Consider the following 25,806-nt stretch of genomic DNA (forward strand, 5'->3'; position numbering starts at 1 on the left):
TGCTACGAACAGGGAAAGATACCAGAAAGCAAAAGAGAGAGAGCCTGGCTTTGTAATTTGACTTAAGAAATAAGACAAAAACAAATGTGATCACATGAAGCAGAATATGATACAGGGATATACCCAGAGAGTGCTTCCAGCTTGAACATTCTCTGACTCTCTGAATCGTCCAGGCAATAAACGCAATGGCAGAAGTCATTCTGTTCCTTGGCTGTGTCTGATGGTGTGCATTCTTTTCTCCATCTACCTCTAGCCGCCGGTGAACGCATAAGTCCATTTGAAATGGCTGTCTGGACACTCCCATATGATAGTGCATAGCGAATTCAAAGTCAAATTTGAAGTCAAAGTCAGACGTCTTTGGTTTATTTTCCTCTCCTATATCAAGACTCTTACCAATTAACTTGAAAAAAGTCACCAAGTTAACAACTCCAGGGGGAAAAAAAAGATTCTTCATCGCATCCAAAGATTCTGAGATGGTTTTGCTCACAAAACACCAGGTTTCTTGAGTGACCTCGAGAGACCTTGCCTGTCACACTGAGCAGTATATCATTTCATGGAGGAAAAAGAAAAGTTTTACCATGAAAAATGCTATGTTATATCACAGTGTGACACTATTTAAATATCAAGAGTTGAAGCTTCTATTTAGAAAACGGAAGGCAATAAATTGAGTTGCTAATTATTCCAGCTGTGAATATTTTTGGTACGGCTGCAAATTTTGAAGAGGGCAAAATAGAGGATTTTCCTGTTGTTCATGGCATATGCAAATGTAGTGGCAGTCCCCTATGAGCCGAAAGGTTCAGGGATGAGAAACCTTGAAAACCTATTTTTTTTTCCTGAATTAAATTGGCTTGAGTTGAAGCTTAGGCAACTATGATATAAAATAGACTTTTCACTACACTAATTGGATTATTGGCTTCTTGGTTTTCAAACTTGAGAAGTAACAATTTAAAACATTTTAAGTTCTATTTTTAAAGGAAACAATTTACTTCTCAACCTAAGCATAAATTCTCAACCGGAAGAGAAGCAGCACACTAGTAACATCCTAGTCCCTTCTCTTCCTTATAACACTATTTTGGGGACAGTGTGTGGGGGTGCCTGCAGTTCCCCAGTCACCAAGCTAATTAGAACAACTCATTCATTCAACAAATATTTTAAATCAGCTGGGCACTATGCTAGTTCAAGAAGATTTAGTAAAAGCTAAAATATTCTATACATGGCTCCTGCCCTCAAGCCATTAATATCTGCATTTATTGATGATTCACTTGATGTCAATCTCAATGCTAAGCATTTCACAAATACACTCACCCAATCCCCCTAACAAGCCCATGAAGTAGCTACTTTCATTCTCAGCCTCCTAGCAAGGTTAAGTAACTTGCCCAAGATCACACAGTGATGAATATCGGAACCAGAAGGCAAACCCTGGTTCTCTTGGTCTAGAATTTACAGACTTAAAACTGCCTTCTTGGTACCATCCTGTTGGGCTTCCTAAATAATTAAATGAATAATCATGATGATGATGACAGTAAAGAAATGTTTCTATGTAGAAAAAGAAGTCTGACTACAAACATCAAGTGTTTATGAGTCTATCTCTAAAGTACAGGAGATGTTAACTTTGTATTTTTAAAATTTATATCCTTGGCCAGGCACAGTGGCTCATGGCTGTAATCCCAGCACTTTGAGAGGCCGAGGTGGGTGGATCATGAGGTCAGGAGCTTGAGACTAGCCTGGCCAACATGATGAAACCCCGTCTCTACTAAAAAATACAAAAATTACCCGGGCGTGGTGGCGCATTCTTGTAATCCCAGCTACTCAGGAGGCTGAGGCAGAAGAATTGCTTGAACCCAGGAGGTGGAGGTTGCAGTGAACAGAGATCACATTACTGCACTCCAACCTGGGCAACAGAGCAAGATTTCATCTGGGGAGGGGGGGGATTTACATACTTGATTTTTTGTAATGTGTACATTTTATATTTGCAAACAAGAAAATAAAGACAACGCTTAAGCGATCACCTAGTTTTGCGTCTCAAGTAGGGCTCAGTAGCGTAGTATCCATCATTTTTCTCATTATCTCTTTTTCACCTCATTCTCTGTGCTTCTCTCCTTCTGTTTTCTCTTTCTCTCCACGTTCCTTGTCTCTGTCTCTGTCTGACTCCGGAACCTGCCCCTTGAATTTTCCCTCAGCCACCGCCATTCCTTTTCATATGTGAGAGTGTATTCGTGGTGCCAGCAAGGGCGGCGGTTATTTAACCTCTCTCCAGCTAAATGTTTTATTATAACTCCTGAAAACCTAATTACAGTAACTTTACATGCTACAGTACCCTTTATGGGCTACCTCTTTATTAAACTTACTCTTTTAGAGACAATAAACTTGATGCTTCAAAGGGCATGTCCAGAACCAGTGAAATGTAATGAAATCTGGAGTTTTCTAGTGCACACCCCGTCTCCCTCACTGAGCACCACGCCCCCGTTCCTGGGGTGTTTGTGCCTCTATCCTTTCCTTAGCTTTTTATCAAATTTCAGACACTGCATGTACGATCATCTGAATATTTTAGGGATTAATGGGCTATGTATCAATGTTTTCATCCGGTCCTCTGAATACCCGTGAGTTTATTTACTGGGGAGGTCAATTTTCTCGGTAGAACAACAGTCGACACCTGGTTTCCCTGATAACCAGAGTTGCTTTTTTGTACACAGCGCTGCGTTGAGACCATTTAAGACTTCTGCTGTGTTTCAAAAACATTTGCTGCCACAGGCTTTGTGAGCAAAGAACAACATGTTGGTCTGCCCTCTTAGTCGTTAGTTGTCCTGGTTAGCTGAATGGTGCACTGTGATGTGGTCGTGGGATACCGGTGAGTGAGAGAGGAAGAGAGAAAAAGGAAAAAAAAGCGTTGACCTTGGGAGTTGAGGCCGCAGAATTATTTGTGTGGTACATTTCTGTTTCACAGCCCTGCTAGGATTTTCCCCTGGGAATAAAGCCAAAACAACAGAAAATAGGGGGATCCCCTGGTTGCAAGCTGCAAAATGGTACTTGGTGTTAAGGAATTGTATGTATTTGTTTGTTTCTTTGGTGTGATTTAAGGTTAATGACTAAGTTTACTTGTGATTGACTCAGAGAAAAAAGGAAAGAAAGAAAAAGAAAAGAAGTCTTTTGTTGGAGACTCAGGAGTTCAGTCAGCCTCCGCTTCTCAAAGCTACCTCTCTAGATTAGTCAAGCTCCTTCTGGATCATAAGAATAAAATGAAAATTCACAGCCCTTCGAATTGGTGGGGGCCCTTGTTGCATGCATGTTATGCATGAGGCTTTTTTTGTTTGTTAGGTTTCTTTTTAAAATCTTTCATGGTTGTTTAATCAGAGACAAGGCATGCCCTTAATTTTCTAAGCCAGTTTGAAGCAGAAGCCTGGTTAACCAAGATTCTGCCTGAAATCCACGTCTTTGCTGTCATGTAAAGCACATAGAAGAATGGCTGTTCAGCTTTTAGGTATGCTTCTCAGTTTTTATTAAATGGTTTTGTTTTCACATGAGGAAAAGTGATGACATTTACCAAAAAGATTGATAGTTAAGGGTGAAGTGATGATCCCTGTATTCTTAAGAAGGAACAGGAACGCAGGATTCAGAGCCGAGAATGCAGAGCCTTCGCCTTCCTATTCCATCCCAAGCCCCTAACCTGTGCCTGGCTGGGTGCTGTGACCAAAGCCCCCATCCCCCACATGACATGACTGGGAAGGGAAAGAAGTGTGTGGACTCCTTTTATTTTTTTGTAAGACATCAAGGACTGGTTTTCTCTATCTCTTGGAGTGTTAGCAAACTCCAAGGACAGCACTTTGGGGGCCCCTCATTTGCCTTTCCTTTCTGAGGCACAAGTGGCCAATTCTGAGAGCAATTGAGTTGTGCTTGAAAAATGTCAAGTGCATTTGGAAACTACACATTTTTGCTGATGCCTGGAGTCCTGAGCTGAGCTACTTCCACGACCGACCGCTGGGAAGAAGTTCAGTTGGGGCATCACAAATGATTCATCTAACACACTGAGCAGGCCCCTCACGGGGAGAAGCTGTCTTAATAGGCGGTTCGGGGAAAAATCAGGAGACATCCCCTAAGCCCCTTTAGTCCTCCCTTTGACCATCTGGCCAGACCATTACCTTGTAGGTCTTGCTTCATTTTATTTGATTTTCCAGCAGCATGTGACTGCAATCCTTGGTTGAATCAAAGCTTGCGTTTTTTTCAACTTTTTATTATGAAAATTTTCAAACATACAGAAAAGTTGGAAGAATGCTACCATGTAAGAATAACCACCTGGCTTCAGCAAGTGCTACCATTTTGCCACATTTGCCTTATCTATTTTTATAGACCTTGAGAGATAGAGATCTTTTTGCTGAATCTTTCAAAAGGCAGTAGCAGACTTCATGAAACTTCACCTAAAGACGCCCACATTCAACGCTTACATTAAAAAATATATCTCTACTAACAATCTAGTGTGTCCTCTGCAAGTAAGATGCATGTGGAAGGGCATAAAAATGATTCAGGTAGAATTTCTTTAATGTTAATGAACATTAGAATCCGCTAAAGACCTGCTTCTTTTTTTTTTTTTTTTTGCCCAGGCTGGAGTGCAATGGTGCGGTCTCAGCTCACTACAACCTCCACCCCTCAGGTTCAAGTGATTCTCCTGCCTCAGCCTCCCAAGTAGCTGGGATTACAAGCACCCACCACCATACCCGACTACTTTTTTTGTATTTTTAGTAGAGACAGGGTTTCACCATGTTGGCCAGGCTGATCTCAAATACCTGATCCCAAATAATTCGCCCACCTCAGCCTCCCAAAGTGCTGGGATTCAGGCATGAGCCACCGCACCCAGCTGCTGGGGAGCTTCTTAATCGTTACACTCCCAGACTCTAACTTCAAACCTGGATAGGGCCCAGGATTTTGTACTATTTTTAACACTGAGTGCTGTGTTAGAAGCAGTACAAATTCCTGGGCCCAGGTGATCACTTGAGGGCTGTGTTAAAAACAGTACAGATTCCAGGTATTTATGGGACACAGTCTGAAGATCACTTCTATCGAATCTTTCTATTTGTTTGTTGAATTTAATCTGCTAAAGATTAGTGACACCAGGGTGTAAATATATCATGGGAGAAATAGATTCTACATATTATTGGTTTTTTGTTTAATCATTTCAAGCCCCAGAAACTAGACAGAAGATATGTGATAACTAAATGGGTTTCTTTTAGCTGCAATCATCACAGACACCACAGTGCCAATGAGCGACCTGAGAGATGCATCCTGTGAGAGTTTATGCAGTGCTGAAAAGTATACAGGTTGCTTTTTTTTTTTTTTTTTTTTTTGGTGGAGGGCTCTGGCCTTGCATGTGTAAATATAGACTCTTGCCTGCATGTACATATGCAAACTTGTAAATCTGTTTGGCAAACAGGCATCAACACGGCAGGAGGAGCCTATTTTAAAATTAAAAATGTTCACAGTACTATTCTTTTAGCATTCATTATTTTGTTCTTGGAAAAGGTTGTAAGTCATTTATTTAACAAAGATTTGTTGAGTTCCCCCACTCTAAGCCAGGCTCTATTTTAGGTGACAGGATACAGCATGAACAAAATGATTATTTTAAACTTTATAGAAATTCAGTTCTAATGATGGGGACAGATAATAAGTAATATGCAAATATACACATGCATTTAATGAAGAAAGATCAGGCAGTTATGACAGGATAGATAATAACAGAAACTGAAAGGGCTCAGTTGGTCAGAAGATCTCTCTGAGAAAGTGCTATGAGAGCAGAGATTGAAGGAAGACATTGTGTAGATATTTCCAGGCAGAAGGAACAGTAAGTGCAAAGGCCCTGAGGCAAAAAGATGTGATATGATGGGCAACAGCAAAAGGACAATATGATGGGCAGAGTGGTGGAAGCTTCAGTGGGAGAGGTAGCCAGAGGGCAGATTATGCAGAGAGTTGGAGGCCATGATAAAGACATCTGATTTTATCCTCAATGTTATTAGAAGCCTTTATTGGGGAGAAATGGGGCTTTGTTTGATGACATGTGACCTCAGCTAACTTCCTTTTTAGAGGAAAGTGTAGAAAATTGGCTGGAATTTCAAGGGAACATTTTTAGGATTTCATAAAGCAATGCCATGTGCAAGAAATAATCATATCCTCCTATTTTTGTTTTAAATGAATGTATTAAAAATAATATTAAAGCCAATTGAAACTTCTTAATCTTCACCGTGTTGCTTTCATGTTGCTAAAACATTTCTATGTTCAAGTTATTTATTCTGTCCACAAATATGACTGATGTCCAGACACTAATGTTTTGACTCTGGATATAACAGGAATAAGTAGTATCTACCAGTTCAAGTGTCCAGGAGTTCACATTCTGGTTAGGGTGAGACATATTTAAAATAATTATATACAGATAGATTAGTAACACCAGGATGTAACTGTATCATAGGAGAAATAAAATTCTGTTTATAAATCAAATCGAGAGAGAGAGAATAGATTTGTGAGTGCACAAAGTGATGGGGGCCATGTTAGAATAGATTTCCCAGGTAGGTGGTTGGAATGTGGGTAGGAGTTGGCTAGGATGGGTTGGGTGGGACAGAGCAGAAAAAGCCATTCGATTCAACTGAACAGGCTTGTTAAGAGAAAATGTGTATCTTTTTGCGTGGCTGAAGCATGAGTGCTCGGGAGCTGGGAGATCTGATTAGAAATGAGGGTTAAAAAATGGGTAGTGGTGGCCAGGCTTGGTAGCTCATGCCTGTAATCCTAGCACTTTGGGAGGCTGAAGAAGGTGAATCACGAGGTCAGGAGATGGAGACCATCCTGGCTAATACAGTGAAAGCTCATCTCTACTAAAAATACAAAAAATTAGCTGGGCGTGGTGGCACGCACCTGTAATGCCAGCTACTCCAGAGGGTGAGGCAAGAGAATCACTCGAACCTGGGAGACAGAGGTTGCAGTGAGCCAAGATCGCACCACTGCACTCCAGCCTGGGCGGCAGAGCAAGACTCTGTCTCAAAAAAAGAAAAAGAAAAGAAAAGAAATAAATGGGTAGTGGTTGTAGAGAGCCTGGTTCCATGTTGAAACTTAGGTCCTGTCTTTCAGGCATGGAAGGATAAACACGGATTTATAAATCAGAGCACAATGGCATTGTGGCTTGGGAAGGAAAAGGCAGGAAGGTAAAGGTTGGGGTTGGTGGGTGAGGTTTTGAGAAATGAAATTCATGGGATTCATTCAGCTATTGGATGGGGAAAGACAAGGGAAAAGGAGGAGGTTTCTTGGGTAACTGGGAGTAAAGGAAGTCCAGGAGGGGTGGACTTGAGGATGTAAATGAATATAGTCTGAATTTGGTTGGTCGTGACTTACTCAAGATAGCCATGAAATAAAATACCCAATGCACAACGGGATGTGGGTCAGGAGCTAAAAGGCCATGAGCTAGATAGAAATGGAGATCTGGAGACTACAGACGCATCGGTGGTGGCTGAAGCCCTAGAAACTGGCAAGATCACTGAGGAAGCGAGAACTGGAGTTCGTATGTTTTTACTCACTAGTGACTCCTTACAATGCCTTTATGTTCCATTGTTTTCATTTGATTTCCTATTTTCATGCTCACTCTGGGAGAACTGTTTAAGAAATAAATTTGAAGGAGTTCTAAATCAAATTCCAAGGTTTCTCTGTCACCCGGGTGGCTTTCTTCTGTGGATATGTTCAAGCCTTGTTATAAGGCAGCGGACTATCTAGTAACTTAGAGAACTCTTCAGGTATTTGTTCGACATTTGCCAAGCTTTAGAATAAAATTTGTATTTCAGGCTCCTTATGTAGCTCTGAAGGATTAATAATAAAAGCTACTCACATGGGCTGACACTTGCTATGAGACACACCTTGGTTAAGTGCTTTTCCTACATAATCCTGCATGATATTGTAGGATTATTGATGGTTTTCCTACAGTGTTGCAATCCTCACAATAAGAAGTTATGAAGTACCTGTACTCTTATTACCTCTGTCTTACAAATGAGGAGATGGAGGTTCTCAAAAGCAGTGTCAGGTCCTTGCAAAAAATGGCCCTACCAGGACTACCAGGGTCTGTCATGTGGCGCAATGCTGTCATGAATGCCATGCCTACTGCCTCCTCTTCCAAAACACCATTTTAAACTGGTGCACTAAAAGAGAGCTGTGGGACAAAGAGTCCAAAGCCTTATTTATGGAATAAAACTTCTAGGCTTTATTTTAATGTTAGCTGTGTTAAATAATTCACTCATCAGATACTCATTTTCTGACATGATTGTCAGTCATATTGGGTTTGTTTGATCTCTGTGAAGGATTAGAATACTTTCAAGGTTTTATCTTGAAGCAGCCAAGATACATATATTTGTAATGACAGCAATCCTGCCTTAGAAGCCCACTGGGAAAGCCTGCTAGCCCCCAGATGCAAAGCAGTGTGGCGTAGTAGGTCTGATTAGAGCTTCAAAGGGTCTAACTGGATGTAAATAAAAATTGTTTTAAGTCAGGCAGGCTGGAGCTTGAGCCCTAATGACCCTGCTTGCCAACTCCCAGCTTCAGTTTTCTCATCTATAAAATTGAGGTAATAATAGTACCCACCTCTTGGGGTTAATGTGACGTTTATTTACAAGTAAAACCTTTAACATTGTAACTGACACATCGTTAGTGGTCAATAAATTAAGTAGCACCTACTGAAAAGGTGAAGAGGAAGGAAATAACGGCAGTAACATTTTAAAACCTTACAATTGCAGATGAGTAAAACTGCAAAATAATGAAAGGACTCTGTTAATTCATTCACTCACCCAACCATTCACTAAGGTCTGCCTCCGCATGTTTGGTTGTTGTGGGTTCTGGGAACTTCAGGGTGAACAAGGTACAAAATAAGACATAGTCCGTGGCCTCCAGCTGCTCAGACTCCTGCCTCAAATTCCACTATATATTCCCTGGAAGACAAGTCCTCGTTTTAAACAAGGTTTAGCAAGTCACATTTGAAGTTTTATAAGTGGCATGTGTAGGAGAGAATCGTCAGAGAATTAATAATTAATGGTCCTTAAAGTGCCCGCAGAGTGATAGACTCCCAAGCCTGAGGAGGAGCCGTATCCTCTTCTGCACTGTCTGCTCTGCTGTACGGTTCTGCTGGGTGGTTGTCACACCACAGCTCTGGCTTCCATGGGCACCTTGTTCAATCGATAGGCAAAGATGATCCAGAGAAATAATCATGATCACATGACCTGGAGAAGGTGTCTCAGAACAGGAAGCAGGACTGCGGGGGAGGTGACAGCAGGACAGCAAGGGTCAGAGAGAGTGTAAGGTAACATGTAAGCGCACAGGTTTTATCGAAAGAGCTCTGGGTTTCAGTCCTCAAACAGTTGCTTGGCTTCTCCAAGCCTAATTTCTCCTATCTAAAATGAAGTTATTCAGCCATAAAAATGGAATGAAATAATGGCTTTTGCAGCAACTTGGTTGGAGCTGGAGGCCACTGTTCTAAGTGAAGTAAATCAGGAATGGAAAGCCAACTATCATATGTTCTCACTTATAAGTGGGAGCTAAGCTATGAGGAAGCAAAGGCATAAGAATAATAGAGTAAATTTTGGTGACTTGGAGGAAAGGGTGGAGAGGATGAGGGATAGAAGACTACATATTAGGTACGGTGTACACTGCTCTGATGACAAGCGCACCAAAATCTCAGAAATCACTAAAGAACTTGTCCATGTAACTGAAAATCACCTGTACCCCAAAAACTATTGAAATTTTTAAAAAGAATATATCTGGATTACAGAAAGAATTAAAAATTTTTAAAAATAATAAAATAAAATGGAGATATTATAATATTTAGTTTGTAAATAGTTGTGACAATACATTTCAAGTGCCTTTCAATAGTAGGTATCTAGCTCTATCCATGTTCCTCCTGCAAAGGATACAATCTCATTTTTTCACAGCTGTATACTATTCCATGGTGTATGTATACCACATTTTCTTTACCTGGGTGACAAAATAATCTGTACATTAAACCCTAGTGGCACGAGTTTACCTATATAACCTATTACCTGCACCTGTACCCATGAACCAAAAACAAAAGTTTTTTATTTTTTTTTAAATAGTAGGTGTTTAATACGTGATAACACTTAGCATCCTCAACCTCATCATCTCTGAGGAGGTGACGTTCAGTTTCCATATTTGCTTTGAATGCTTTGCAGGTTGTTGTGGAAGATAACAACTAGATGCATATGTGAAAGGAGCAAAGCATGCACATTTATGGAATTCATTTATGTCGTCATTGAATGTAATGTTCGCCCTTTCTTCCACTCCAGGGTGAGGTTAGTTAACTAGGATTATGCTGGGACTAGATAGAGCAGAGTGGAAGAAAAGCAGCTAAATGTACCTCCTTGGCTACCCGCAGCCACGCTGACTCTTTCCCTTTTCCCGGCAGGCACTTCCTCTTCAAGACCTCCTCGGGGAGCACACCCTTGTTTAGCAGCTCTTCCCCGGGATACCCTTTGACGTCAGGAACCGTTTACACGCCCCCGCCCCGCCTGCTGCCCAGGAATACTTTCTCCAGGAAGGCTTTCAAGCTGAAGAAGCCCTCCAAATACTGCAGCTGGAAATGTGCCGCCCTCTCCGCCATCGCTGCGGCCCTCCTCTTGGCTATTTTGCTGGCATATTTCATAGGTGAGTTACGATGGCCTTATTCAGCAACATCGGGGGTGACAATGTGGGGGAGAGGCCACAAATTTGTGAATCCAGATGCCCTCTATGTCTGTACAATTTGCTTCTTGGCTCCTGAAAGACGTGATAATGAGTGATGGATGGAGGTGATTTTTTCCTTCCTGAAATCCACTTAAATCTGATGAGCTTCTCCTTCATGTTTCTAAACGACATTCATCAGAAGGGAAATTAAGCATCCTTACTATATCCTTTCTTGGAGATGAGCTGAGACTTGTCATTCCCACAAACCTATCCCTCACTCTCAGAGTGGCCTTCTAGTCTTCTCTCTCCTTGGATTTTAACCCAGGTCTGTGCTTTGAAATGTTTTCAACACTGGTTAACTTCAGCCAAAAACCAAATTGAAGAATAGTGGTTGGCATGCCTGAGAACATCTTGATTCGAGAGAAAGCCAAAGTAGCTAGCTTATTTTCAGAGCTGTGGAACAGAAACAGGACTGACAGGCTGGAGCATCCATCCAGGTCTTTATACAGAATCGAATTACCCAGACACCATTGGCCTTGCCTATATCCCTTCCATAGCCTCAACTCTCTCCTCACCATGAGCGGCTGAATCTGAATCAGGGTCACCTCTCCTGGCAGCTGGGCTTCTGGTGACTTAGTGTATGACATAGGTGAAGTCGCTGGAGTATCTGTCTCTCCATGCCAAAGGTGTTGGTTTACAGCCACAGGGTGTAGCCCTGTCACCCTGGAAAGTGACAGATGCTGAGCACCCAGGGGCAGGGTGCCATGTACGTAAGAGCATCTTGGGCTGCACACAAAGCCTGCTCACGGCTCTTGGCCCCAACAAAGAGCCCCAGTGCTGCTGCTCTGTCAACTGAGCCTGCAAAAGGCAGTTCTCCTGGCTTAGGAAGAGTCCATGGTGATGTCTGTTAAAGTTTATTTGAAACACTTGATGGTTCTGGCTCGGTTTCAGGGCAGCTATGACAGACCTGCCCAGTTTGGCTGTGCCATGTTGCAAAGCAAACCCGTAAAACCCCAGCTCAGTGAAGCTGACTCCAAAACAGTTCCCAGCACGTATGCTGAAACTCCTCCCATTGAAGAGATGAGAAAAGGCCACCCTGACCGTGCTGGCCTTGCCCCTTCCCTCAACATAAGCCCTCCCTTCTCACTCAGCACTGGGGGCTTCCACACTTCCTTCGCTCCCAGGCAGCAAGCATGGCATCTGCCAAAGAAGGAACTGGCCCGGCACTTCCCAGACCATTCTACCTTAGCTTGCCTGATGGCAAAGGGACATGACTGTGCACCCCCACAGATCTGGCGCCCTGCCCAAGGCAGACCAATACAATCTAACAATTAACATAAATTTTTCACTTTCTTCCATAACATAGCTATATTTGTCTTACTATGGAAAATAAGCATTTATATTCCCTACCAGTTGCATTTCTTAGGAATGCCCTCCCAGAGTAAGAAAACTGACCCTCCAGGGAAAGGTGTCATGCTCATCTGGGGCTTTGCAAAAGTGTAGTTTGCACTCTACACCACAGCTCTACACGGCAACTGAGGCCTAAGACCCAAGCACCCCTAATTTCAAGTCATGTCTGCTTCTCACTTACCTCTTGATGAAGCATGGAGTCATGGATCGGCCGGAGAAGGGCACAAGGATATCTGCTGCCCCGCTGAATCGCTTGAGTAGACTCTGGTGTGTTGCTAAAGGTAGCTTTGTGTGTTTCCCCAGGTGGCTGTTCAGGGGGCTCCGTGAAAGCAAACTGAATGTGCCTTTGGGGTCTTTTCATGATTTGGCTTTGTGTCAGAAACTTCAGAAAGGGTCCATGTGTTCGCTTTTCAGGCTTAATGTTCTGCTGCGTCAGCAGGCACCACCGGGAGCCCAGATACAGAAATTGTGGTACTGCCTGCCTCTGCCAATAGCGTCCCCAGTGTACCTTCTACTCTACTTGCTGGAGAGAGATAGATGGCTACTGCCTGATTTATGGGACTTGGTAGTTAAAATAGAATAGCTTTCTGTAAGGGCGATCATATACATGGGAAATGGTACAGTGAGAGTTTAATGTTTTAATCAGGTATGTAACTTGTAAATGATAGACTAGGAAATATATTTATTTTTAGTCTGCAGGCTACTGGAAGCTGGACCTGAGCATCTTAGCATGGTATATTAGTTTGTAATCCATCATTTCCTATTATATATTCTTTAGGTAAGATTATGCTTTGACCCTGCATATCAAAAAATAGTTTATAACCCAAAATGAGTGATGTAATGGGCCAATTTACCCTGCAGTGATGGCAGTAAGCAAGCAGCTATAGGCTTACTGTCAGCCACTCTCCAGAGGTGACCGCAGGTCTGCAAGCATGAAGGGGTCAGGATCTGAAGCACTGATCTTGGCCACAGTGATTCCTTTCTCCTTAGCCTTGGCAAATTTCTTTGCCTTTTGGATCTGGGTTTCCTAAGTACAACATGGTGGCAGGGTGGTTATTTAACGTGCAGAAACTCAGAAGTATGATGAGGATTAATTAATGTGTATAAATCACTTTGAAGATGAAAAGCTTTGTATTATTACTTACAGAGCTGTAGGGGCATAAACAGTGCATTGCAAACACAGAGAAAAGTGCCTTTGGGAAGAACCAATGATTGTGCCTACCTGGAAAACAAGCCATCAGGGAAGGGCAGAAAGACCACATAAAAACCAAGGCCCTCCTATTCAGGAGACCGGCGCTTTTAAGGGCTGAGTCCATTCTGATTCACACATGACTCTGCATTCCACTAGAACAGGACAGGTCCTGAAATTGATGCACCAGCCCCAGGACCTTTACGGGCAGGCAGTGGGTTCAGGCCTGCCAGGCACTATGACAAATAAGTCAAATTATCATCCTTGCTTGTTCAAACCTGAAGAAAGAAGACATTCCAGAAATGAGCAATTTGCAATAGCTCAGCCCCCTGACAAGTTCTTCCATAGATCCAGGCCCGTGGGTGGGTGTAAAAGCAAAATACTAGCCCTTGTGCAAACTGGAAGACCCAGGCCTTTACCATTTCAGCAACGATGCCCAGTTCCTACCCACGCAGCTTGGGTCAGAGAACTTTTATGATACGCTCCTCCATCAGACCCTCTCTGTGCCAAATTCTCTCAGTGTACAAACATCCTGGAATAAATTACTCTGAAAAGCGGCATAAACCACCAGGGGACCACTTCGTGCATCACTCAGGCCCTGGTGCAAACAATTCCTGGGGAATACTGGTTTAGGAGAATGTGGCTGTGAAATGCAAGAGACTTTCCTCTAAGGAAAGTGTCTTTCCTCTTCAGGCAGCTCAAGTACTTTCATTGCCTGGACCATCCGAAGTCCCTAAGTGTCTGAATCATGCAACCAAAGTATTTTATAACCAACCTCACCTATTTTATACCAAATGTCTTGTGTTATCTTTATAGTATGCATAACAATAGCAGCTTAGAACCTTCTGCTTAGAACTAGCAGCATTCCCATTTGAAGCACTTTTTTTTTTTGAGACAGTCTCACCCTGTTGCCCAGGTACCCAGGATGGAGTGCAGTGGCACAATCTCGGCTCACCGCAACCTCTGCCTCCCGGGTTCCAGTGATTCTTGTGCCTCAGCCTCCCAAGTATTTGGGATTGCAGGCCTGCACCACCATGCCAGGCTAATTTTTGTATTTTTAGTAGAAATGGGGTTTTGCCATGTTGGGCAGGCTGGTCTCGAGCTCCTGGCCTCAGGTGATCTACCCACCTCAGACTCCCAAAGTGCTAGAATTACAGGCATAAGCCACCACACCCAGTCCATTTCAAGCACTTTTATATAACTGTTCAATTTGAGTCATATCTCCAGTTGTCAACCAACACTCTAGCAGAAAATAAAATCAACATATTATGATCATTTGACAGGCAATGACACGGAGGCCCAGAGAGTCTGAAGTCTCCTGGCTAGATAGGAAGTTGCAGGGCCCATGCTAGGCCCTTGATCTCTTGATGTCTCATCGAAGGTCTTTCTCTTTACTCCTTACTCCTCAAGATTGCAGTTAACCAGTTTCTCACATACTGTATGAAACTGAAATAAGTGATACCTTTGGTAGCGTTAACTCACCTTACCTAGTTCTGTCCTCTTTAGCAAGGTAGAGTGGTTGGTTTCTCCTTCTGAATCATCTTCTAACACAGTGGATGGAAAATATAGCTCCTTCTCAGTCTTTTTTTTTTTTTTTTTTTTTTTTTNTTTTTGAGACAGAGTCTTGCTCTGTCGCCCAGGCTGGAGTGCAATGGCACGATCTCGGCTCACTGCAACCTCCACCTCCCAGTTCAAGCAATTCTCCTGCCTCAGCCTCCTGAGCAGCTGGGATTATAGGCATGTGCCACCACGCCTGGCTAATTTTTGTATTTTTAGTAAAGACAGAGTTTCACCATGTTGGTCAGGCTGGTCTCAAACCCCTGACCTCATAATCCACCCATCTCGGCCTTCCAAAGTGTTGGGATTACAGGTGTGAGCAACCGCACCTGGCCCCTCCTCAGTTTTATAATCTGTCCTCATATTTCTGCTTTCCAGTTGTCTTGTGTTATAGAGGTCAGAAAACCTTTTCAGCAAAAAGCTGGAGAGTACATATTTTCAGTTTACGTTCTACTTTGTGACATTAACTCTGCTGTTGTAAGTTCAAAACAGCCATAGACAGTGTCTAAACCAACAGGCATGGCTGTGTACCCATAAAATTTTAATTATGCCCCCAGGGATTTGACTTTTATGTAATTTTTATGTGTTGTGAAATATTATTATTTTTTTAAATTTTCAGCCACTGAGAATGTAAATCCATCGTTCAGGTTATGTGCCATACAGAAACAGGTGGCAGACTGGATTTGGTCCACAGGCCATAGTTTATCAACCCTTGTTTGATCACATGGCGGCTTATTTCCTAAGAATACCTTTCAGGGTGTCTACATCTTTATGACAAACAATTGCTTTCCAACTGGCTAACGGTCCAACCATATGTCCACTGTCAATGAAGCAGGTGACTGACATTTTCTGATACTGCAACTCCATTTCATCACGAGTAATTGCATCTGACTTTCTGGCCCAAACCAAAAAGTAGAAAAGGCAAGTCACTTTTCTCTTTAAATGCTTTCTATAGGATAATTTTTTCCCAGGAAAACTTTAGGAGTTTTAGGAAGCTGCATCCTAAAAGCATAGCTTTTAACTAGATTGCTTGAAACAGTGCTCCAATCTGTGGACGGAGTGGAATTGGCTGGTCATTTTGCCTAGTACTCATTTGTCCTCAATCTTTGATTATCTCAGATTCCTCTGCAAAATTATCACCTGTTTTTAGAAGTTACTCGGTTTCTGATGCCTTCATTGTTGAGGTTTTCCAACAGATTGTAATAGTGCCGGCTCACGGAATGACATCATTGCTTTCTTGTCCTAGGTTAACATTGGAGTAGACCTAGTTTCCTTAAAAGGCATTGAAGTTCGTGCAGGGCTATCCCACACCAAGGAAGAAAGATGCTTCTCATGTGTGACTCTGTTGTTTAACTTCAGATAATCTTAGAAATTCTAAGGCGACAGTCAGCACAAGAGTTCGGCATGACACGGGACTCAGACTGTCACCCCTGAGCTAAAACAATACACAACATACGCTGAGCTTCTGCCAGAGATGCTTCACGTGGTTGGGAAGGGAAGGAGGGAGAGAGAAAGATAAGAGCATTTATGTCATCCTAAATTAGTTCTTAGCTCTTCAGATCTCTGCCAAACTAAAATACATATATATATATTAGAAAGTCACCTTGTCTTTTTTCACTACAGTAATTCCTGCCAAATATGAAATACTATGTTTGAAGTTAGCTGCTCAACACTCTGTCTTCTGCCATTCTGACTTTGATCTGGAAAGAACGCGGGCCATCAACATGTCAGGATGTTAAAAGTGTGGTAATTTGGGGTGCTTTCAGTTTCTTTTGAAAACAATGAGAGATTATTTTCTATGGAAACTAAAAGCCTACCATGTGTTTAAAGTTGCTACACTTGAAAATTGATATGTTGAGACTCACACTGATGAATCTTGCATTCTCTGCCGCTATTTTGTGTATTCTCATCTCACTGAACAGAGCAGGTTTGGAGAAAACATACAGAAAATGACAGAAAATGATGAGAATGGTGCACTTGCCTGGCATCTTTTGTGGGGGCGCAGACTAGGAAAAATGTCAGCCCTCTCATTCCAACTCACTGCTCTTTGACTATCCAGAGAGACGGGAAACCTCATCCTCCTGTATGAATTCCAAGTTGTGTAATTACCTCCCACATCTAAAGGGCAAAATGCTGATGATTAAATCTGAACAGTCCAGCAAATAACATTTCCACCCAACGTCCTGGGTCCAGATGGTCACACTGAGAAAAAGAGAGCTGCCCACAAGTAAGTCAGGGGACCCAGTTATATTATCTATGCTGGTGTCAGTAGCAGCCTTCTTATCTAGTAGATGTGCTCCTAACCTAATAATAAAGTCCTGTCAGTGCTTACACATTGGTGAGTCTTTGGCAGGGGGACTACCATTTCATAACAGCATATCTGACTTCAGAGGGCCTGTCAATTTATGGAAAGAAAATTACATCATTCCTTAGCTAGGTCTCCATCACCTAGCAGCCATGTGGCAGTGTTTGTACCTCATGTTTCACATTTAGAAAAAATGAATCCCTCTGCTTCAGAAGAGGGTGTGGCCTCTTTAAAAACATATTTATGCAATTTGGGAGACTTGAAGTGCTCAGGAGGGCCAGCGACTGTAAGGAGTTGCCTTTGCTTTCCTCTCAGAAATTCCCATCAGAAATCAGGATAGTCAGCCAACACAGGGCTTTCCCACCCTAGTGGGCAGAGGCTGGCGATGAGAGCCAGGAAGCAGGTTTTGGTCCTGACTTTGTAGAACATCGTAATAGAGAGCCAGAGAGGAGTGATAGGTGACACAACCCTGTGCGCCTCAAGGACCCCACAGAAACGATACTGGTATCATCTGCCAGCCCAGGACTTCATGCCTCTATGGAGTACACATTGAGTAAACGAATATGGGGAATTCGCCACCTACTATCCCTGAATTGCCATTCAAGCCTGGCCCTGAACTTTCTCTCTGTGACGATGATCTCTCCAGCAGTCATCCGTCCAGAAGCAGTAATAGGATACTAGAACATCAGTGTTGACTTCTCACACACTACTTATTTGGCTGGATTCCTTTGGGTGGTGGCCAAGCCAACAGGCCCTTCAGCTTCCGTAGCACGCTTTTAAATTCCCTGTTTCTGAAGCCTTTCGCTGGTTCATTTATTTGTGCTTGGGATTTCCTAATTAAGGATTCTGAGCACAGCTTCTAATGGACTGTAAATTAGTGGGTTTTTTTTCATTCTGTATTTTACCTGGAACACAATTTCTGGTTCTTACTTTGCCTTGGTATTTAGACAGGAAGCAGCTTGATGTCATAGAAAGCATATACATGGACTTTGGGACTCTGGTGTCAGAGAGGCCTATGTTTGAAGTCTGGCCTGTAAACATAAAGGCCATGTGACAATGGGCTTGCTGTCTAAAATCTCTGCACCTTAGTTTCCTCATCAGAAAAATGGGGAGTATTCCTGCTTTGTAAAGATGCCTCAAGCATTCATTGAAGTGGTAGATGCATGCAACTCTTCTTCAAATCCAATATGTCGTCAGTTATGAGAAATGCCATCACTGTGCATCCCTAAGGGGGAAAGAGGTTGTCAGTTAAACCATACCATGATTTCTTAGCATCTGTAATTTTTATTTTATATATTTGGAAAGAGATAGACACAGACCCTCTAGGTTGATGTAACAACCATGCGAATAGGTAGGTCCATAGTCACAAAGGCCGTATAATACAACACCAATTGCAAGGTGCATTCTGATTCCAGACTTGTGAAAATATTTACAAAATTCTGAGTCTTATTGTCAGTGGAACATGGTGGTACCTGGCATACAATATAGAAGCTCAACTAAATGGAGCTATGGTGATTATTGTACTAGCCACTGCACACCTATGCACACCTATGAGAAGAGTATCCCCAATCCCCAAAATAGTGACTTGCACTGCCCAGCATTTCATAGGCAATCAATACATATTTGTTGAACTAATGAATGCCGATTAGGGTTACATCTGAGTTGTACCAGTTGTGGAAGATGTTTTCCAAATACCCAGAATCCCCAATCCCTAGCTTCACTGTTCCCCTATGTAAAGGAAGGCTTTTGGTTTCTTGATGTAATTACCTCTGTTCCCAAATTGCACTTCTGAGTTAGAAAGCACTTCGGCAAAGGAATGGTTAGGGGGACGTGTAAGCACCACGTTTAAGCCCTCTAGCAGGAATCTGTGATTCCCTGAGATCGAGAGAATTGGCTGGGTGAAACTGAGAAGTGTTTGTGTCTGGCATAAGGCCATCATTTGGCACTCATATTACAAAAGTGTAGCAGAATTTAGTTGGAGTTCAAGGTGAAGAAGCAAATAATGGCATAAATCTAAAAGTCTGTTGGCTGTTCCTCTGTAAATGAGGATGTACTAAGAAAAGAAAGCAATTGCTATGAGGCACCAAGTAGAGAAAAGAACTATTATATGGTAAATTAGGTCTGTGTACACAAGCCACACAGAATCTTTTGTGTTCTGAAATGCCTTGCTTAGCTGTATAGCCTCATACAACAGAAGCTTAACCCAGAGCAAACTTCTGAAATATACGAGTTTCTCTTAAGGTCACCTAAAACCAGACTTATTTGTGTCCTCCTTTGAAAATTCTTTTATAGAAAAATTCATATTTTGATTGTTAAGAATAGATACCCAGAATTTTTGCCTGAGCCCTTCTCTTTTCAAACAAGTCATTTATTAAATTGACGTCTCATAATAAGATTCTCTGCATTCAGAGAGCAAATAGTCCATCAACTGTATTAACACATTTAACATTACCATAAAAAAGAAGATAATGCATTGCATGTTCTGCTAATTTCGCTTTTTATATCATCAGCCTTCTGGCATTAATAAGTAAATATCACACTGTATCAGAAAATATAACAGCACTAAGCTATATGTTGCTAAGAAAAGAGTTTCGCTAAAGAAAATATAATCCTCCCTTCTTGGAAAGAGAAAAAAATAATAAGATATGTAATATGTGTCATCTTTCAAAGGCTTTTTTGGTTTATTTCTAAAAACCAAAGCTATGGATGAGAAGAGAGGAGAAGCTTTGCCTCCAATCTTTACATTTCTTTCATCATGGCTTTCTTTGCAGTTGTTAGGGAAGGCCCTTCCCTTGGGATGGGTTTTCAGTTGAGTTAGGTCATTTGTGGGAAGATTTGTGCAAACACGTTTGGCACTCCCATAGGGACTCTATCTTTATAAAAGAAGGGCATCTTACCTTGCTTTTGCCTTTGCAGTCATGATGCAATTCTCTCAGTTTGCTTACTTATATGACACCATGAGCATTTTAAAGTCACGCTAATGAAGTTTAGATTAGACTTGCTTATATTCCACAGGGAAGGTTAGTGGCACTGTGTCAAATGCATTCTGTTCTTCAGGCCATGATAAACAACATGACATCTTTCAAGGAAGTTCAGCGTGCCTTTGAATTAGATACATCTTTGAAACTGGTTTTAAGGCTGCCTTATGCACCAAATTTTACAAACGTAGACTTCTGAAACATTAGCTAAATTTAAAATATGTGTGTTTAAACTTTCTTTTAATAACAAGATTTGTAGACTTCCTGAATCTCAAGAGAATTGTGAGTTAAGACCCTTTCCCACGAAGAAAGTACTTGTTACTCTGTATATTAATTTTATGTTAATTAATTTACAATTTATTAAACGTACTTGAATAGATTCATGTATATTCATTCAATGCTTTTCCATTGGTCAAGAAATTTCGCTTTGGCATGTGATTGGCGGGTTGCATTGTGTATAGAAATCTACTGACCAGTCTTTTTATCCAGGACATCTTTACTTGAAATTCTTTTCCTGGACCCAGATCCCAATAAGCAACAAATGAAATAGTGCGGTTACTAGGAAAGTTTAAAAAGCCTGGGGTAAGTTATGTTTTACATGAGCATCTCCTGCCCTGGTGTTAACTGGGCACACACAGCAGTAATAGAAGGCATCTGACCACACACTGGGGTCTGTCGGGGGGGAAATAGGGAAGGGACAGCGCAGGGTGGGGAGTGGAGGAGAGATAGCATGGGGTGAAATGCCAGATAAAGGTGATGGGGAAGAAGACAGCAAATCACACTGCCATGTGTGTACCTATGCAACAATCTTGCATGTCCTTCACATGTACCCCAAAATCTAAAATGCAACTAAGAAAAAAAGAAAGAAAAAGAAAGGAAGGAAAAAAAAAATGCATCTGAGTTTCATTTTCCCTGGACTATCAGAGAACAGAAGCTTTTATGCTAAAAACTCTTTTATTAACTGATTGATATAAATTAATGATAAGTCATTCTTTTTGTTCCCTGGATATGTAGAGCGGTCTAACCAATGTACAATAAGAAATTGAGGACATTTGTGTCTATTTTTATCCAGTCTGTTTTAACCAAACGATGACATTATCTTTTCCCAAATTTAAAATTATAAAGTTTTTAAGAAAACACACACACACACACAAAATCTGGCATAGCAATGAAGAGTCAAGAGCCAAGGAAAGAGGAATTAATACCAAAAAAGATGGGAGGAAATTAAGTCAAGAAGTAAGAAACAGACATAAGATGCTGAGAATAGAGTAATTAGAACCATTGACTAGCAAGAGAAACTAGGAAATGCCATACATCAATCAGGGTAAAATACAGAACACTTAAAGGTCAAAAATAGGAGGAGAAAATGGCACCCAGCATACCAAATTACAAACATCTTCTGCACAATTTTTTGAACCTATAAGTCCAACCAAGATAATGAGATGAAACGCAATCTTTGCAAATTGCGTGGAGGTGCTGTTTCACTACCTCATCTTACATCATTAAACTTTCTGTCCCCTCATGAACTACTTAGATAAACAACAGTGGGCAGTTCAACATTTATCCAAATAAACCAGAAAGCCACCACAGTAAAGGAAATTGAGTTTATAGACACAGCGGACTCTTGCCTAATAGACGATAGTAATGTGTCTAATGTTGAACATCAATCTATATTTCAAGTATAGCATGAAGGAGGGCCTCAAGAAACAACTTATGCCACAAAATCATTTTGCACTAGAGATGGTTTATCTTATGTTGTGTCTAATTGATCTCCATGTAATTCGGCTACAACCCTTGCTACTGAAAATGATGTAAGAGATGGAAAGACTGAATGAGGCTACTGGTTCTCAAGAGAGCATAGAAAGTTGGGGGTTCCAAATTACCTTTGTCTTCAAATGTATTGTCATTGAAATGATCTTTGAAGTCAGAGAGCAAGTCTGTTTATTTTTTTCATCAAGCAAGGGCATTCTTGAAAGTCTTCTTTTCAATCCTGATTTTTTTTTTTAGAAAAATCTACATGAGGGGAGAGAATTACTTTATTCCAGACCTTTCCCCTACCTTATTTTGCTTATCTTCCTAGTGTGAAGAAAGATCCAGTAGTGATATTTGAGATTACCCTGCAATGTTAGTTCCCAGTCAAATTCTATGGATTTACGAACTGCCCGCACTTAGGAGAGTCTCTCAATCCCAGTGGGACAGGCCCTGGTCTAGACCAGTACATGGATATGCCCAGGCCATGGCTAGTGGTAATGGGGACATGGGAGTGGAGCAGTGAAAGAGAAGGGAAGGGAGGTCAGCCCCATTTGGGATGTGTGTGCACCCTAGTGAGCACCTGTGCAACACACACACATACACACCACTATTCCCACTCACCCTGCTTCAAAAGTGCCAGTTAGGAACCCCTTTTTTTTTTTTTTTTTGAGATAAAGCCTCTGTTGCCCAGGCTGGAATGCAATGGCGCAATCTCAGCTCACTGCAACCTCCACCTCCTGGATTCAAGCAGTTCTCCTGCCTCAGGCTCCCAAGTAGCTGAGATTACAGGCATGCACCACCACACCCGGTTAATTTTTTTATTATTATTATTTTTAGTAGAGATGGGGTTTCACCACGTTGGCTAGGCTGGCCTTAAACTCCTGACCTCAGGTGATCTGCCCACCTCAACTTCCCAAAGTGCTGGGATTACAGGCATGAGCCACCACACCCAGCCAGCACCTCTTTTTTTTTTTTTTTTTGAGATGGAGTCTCACTCTGTCACCAAGACTGGAGTGCAGAGGCACTATCTCGGCTCACTGCGACCTCTGCCTTCCAGGTTCAAGCAATTCTCCTGCCTCAGCCTCCCGAGTAGCTGGGACTAAAGGCACATGCCACCACACCCAGCTAATTTTTGTATTTTTAGCAGAGATGGGGTTTCACTATGTTGGCCAGGATGGTCTTGATCTCCTGACCTCATGATCTGTCCACCTCAGCCTCCCAAAGTGCTGGGATTACAGGCGTGAGCCACCACACCCGGCCAGAAGCCTCTTTTAATATGTATACATCTTTATGAAATATTTTGATGGGTGCATTTGGTTTGACTTTCGGGAAGCCAACTTCCAGTCCTGCTTCCAAAAGTTTACTCTTTCACAATGTTTGCATTTGCACATATATGGATACCACTATTACTTTTTCCTCCTCTCTCCTACCCTATACGCTCCACCTTTAAATAGCCTTGGGGGAAGTCCAGATTTATCCTGCTCTGTCAAGGTTAATTTCTTTAAGTAATATATATAATACACAACAATAATAAAGTTAATTTTATTTTAGGCTTTTAAAAAAATTTACCAGAATGTGGATCTGTGAAAAGTTTCCTTCTCTTGTCCCCACCCCCTCATCCCCACCTCCACCCCTTGGTTCTTTGGGTGGAAGGCTGTTAGGTGAAGGCACTGCCTAAGGTCTCATGGACTTAGCCCTGTCTGGGAGAAAATGTCTCTATTTCTTTTCTGGGATGTGAGGGCTGATTGCATGGTGTTTTATTCTTTTCTTCAAAACTGTTAGGAATGGAGCCTTTCAGAAAGGTCAGCTGACCCATGGTGATATCCATGTTGTAGTGAAACACCAGTGGTCTGTTTTAAGTCAGAGGCAAATAGGAGAGTGGAAACAATGAAATGATCTGTGACTAAACACATCTTGAAGGAAGAAAAAGAGCTGTCTGTCATGTTTGTGTGACTAAAGCATTTCTTAAACAAGCTGTGGACCCCACCCTGGGAGAATGCTGTCGAAACATGAAAAAAAAAATACAGAGATCACACGAAAGCCAAGTCTAAACTCTTATAATTGCATGTCTGAATACCTTGCTAATTTTGCCTACGCCCTTTGTAATTCTTTCTTCATAACACACTACCACTGTGTCACCCCTCCCCAAAAACTTTACCTTACCTGTGTCTCCCATAGTTCCACAAAACAACAAAACCAAAAAGCCAGCTGACTGAGAAGACACCCAGATTGGACTAAAGTGATTCGGCTTGTTGTCATGCCCATCAAAATTCACTTACCAGGACAATTATACAATAGGATTTCATTGGAAGAGCTGGTCTGGAATCTCTCTTGGTAGAAATGTAGAAAGAGCCCCCGAACATGAAAAGTAACTAGGTATGAATTGCAGAAACATGGAAAGAATTCTTTGTATTGTGTAGATAATGGTGTCAAGTGCTGCCTAATTTGTCATTCACATGATAGGCCAAGTGGGGTGCAGACCCTAATGGCTGAGAGTATTTTTTGTGCAGAGGGGAAAATAAGTAAGTACCGTAAGAAAAAGCAAGCATAAACAAGACAGAAAAAATAGGAGAACATTCCTTTGAGTCACTGTAGTATATATGGTATATAGTCTCAGGAATATAAAAAGAGGAGGCCAAATGCATAGCCAGAGAGAATTATAGTTTCCATTGGCTTCTGCAGATCAAGAGAGAACCACATGCCCATCACTGGCTTCGTGAATCAACAGAAGCTCAAACCTCGTGGGCAGTTCAGAAAATCCTCTGACTTAGATTAAGTCAGTTTTTATTTTTCCACTAGATGATGAGGCTACAGTTTTAGCCCATCTGTTCACAGCCCTGTCCCCAGCATCCTAAGAGACTATCCATTTATCTTTAAAAGCCAAAGAGAAGAGCATGTTGTGAGAGAAGGGAATAAAGCTGGTATCCCAGGAAAGATTACCCTAATGCTGGATGGGAAGATGTAACATCTCTACCCGGAACCACGTGACTCTGGAAGGGTCCCAAGGTTCTAGTGTGCGAGGGTTGCCGTGCTGTCTTGACTGAAGGTTTTCCACGTGTGCTTATAGATCCTCCATGTAGAAAAGAATTTTGATTTGAGGCTTTAATGCCTTTGAATGCACATTGAGAATAACACTGACACGCTTTCACCATAGCCTTGGAATCCTAAAATAAATAATAGAAAAATTGTGATTTAAAATATAATTCCAAATACTAACTGGGGCCCGCTGCCTAGATGAGTAATAAGCTTCAATAAATGTGTGACAGGCACAAGGCTCTTCAGTATGAAGAGTAGTGAGGCCTCAGAAATAGAAATAGGTTTTTCATTACATGAGGGATTATGTTCAGCCTGACTGTGGAGCCTGTTCACGGAGCCACAGCTGCATCTTCTGCCTGCGGTCATATTAACCAGTAATAGTAAAACAGTGACGTGCGGCCCGAAACAGTGATTTATTTTAGAGAAGAGAGAAAGGTCGCTCTCTCCTGCTTAAGTCAGGATTACCATTGTTTACTACACACTTTCCTTTAAACTTCTATCTGTCTGTGCTAATGAGTTGCAATTTCAGCTGGGTTCCACCTGGGTGCCTGCCAGGGATGAAGAAATCAGGATGATCTGGGGTCATGGATATGCTGTTTTATTTTTACTCAGTTCTGCTCATCAACAGGCCCAAGCGTATTTCTTTTCGAAGACAGTATAAAGTTTTATTTTTTAATTTCAAGCTCACCCAGCTATCTGAGTTTTTCCCAATTCAGGAACTCACAAATCAGCACATGTATTTTTCTTTTCTTTTCTTTTCTTTTTTGAGTCACAGTCTCTCTGTTGCACAGGTTGGAGTGTGCAGTGGCATGATCTCGGCTCATTGCATCAACTCTGCCTCCTGGGTTCCAACGAGTAGCTGGGATTACAGGCACCCAACAGCTTGTCCAGCT

The 25,806-nt window shown here is 41.8% G+C and overlaps 1 protein-coding gene across 11 annotated transcripts in view; it reads left to right on the plus strand.

Moving 5' to 3' along the window:
* Positions 1 to 25,806, plus strand: part of TENM2 (teneurin transmembrane protein 2) — a 1,289,478-nt gene that overhangs the window by 1,006,830 nt on the left and 256,842 nt on the right. For all 11 annotated transcript variants that reach the window (XM_037740622.1, XM_037740620.1, XM_037740624.1 and 8 more), the window contains one exon: positions 10,430 to 10,668. In XM_037740622.1, the coding sequence (XP_037596550.1) occupies positions 10,430 to 10,668 (239 nt within the window). The remainder of the gene's footprint in view (positions 1 to 10,429; positions 10,669 to 25,806) is intronic.

The sequence above is a fragment of the Cebus imitator genome, unplaced genomic scaffold (genome assembly GCF_001604975.1).
Source record: "Cebus imitator isolate Cc_AM_T3 unplaced genomic scaffold, Cebus_imitator-1.0 Scaffold86, whole genome shotgun sequence".
Taxonomy (NCBI): Eukaryota; Metazoa; Chordata; class Mammalia; order Primates; family Cebidae; genus Cebus; species Cebus imitator.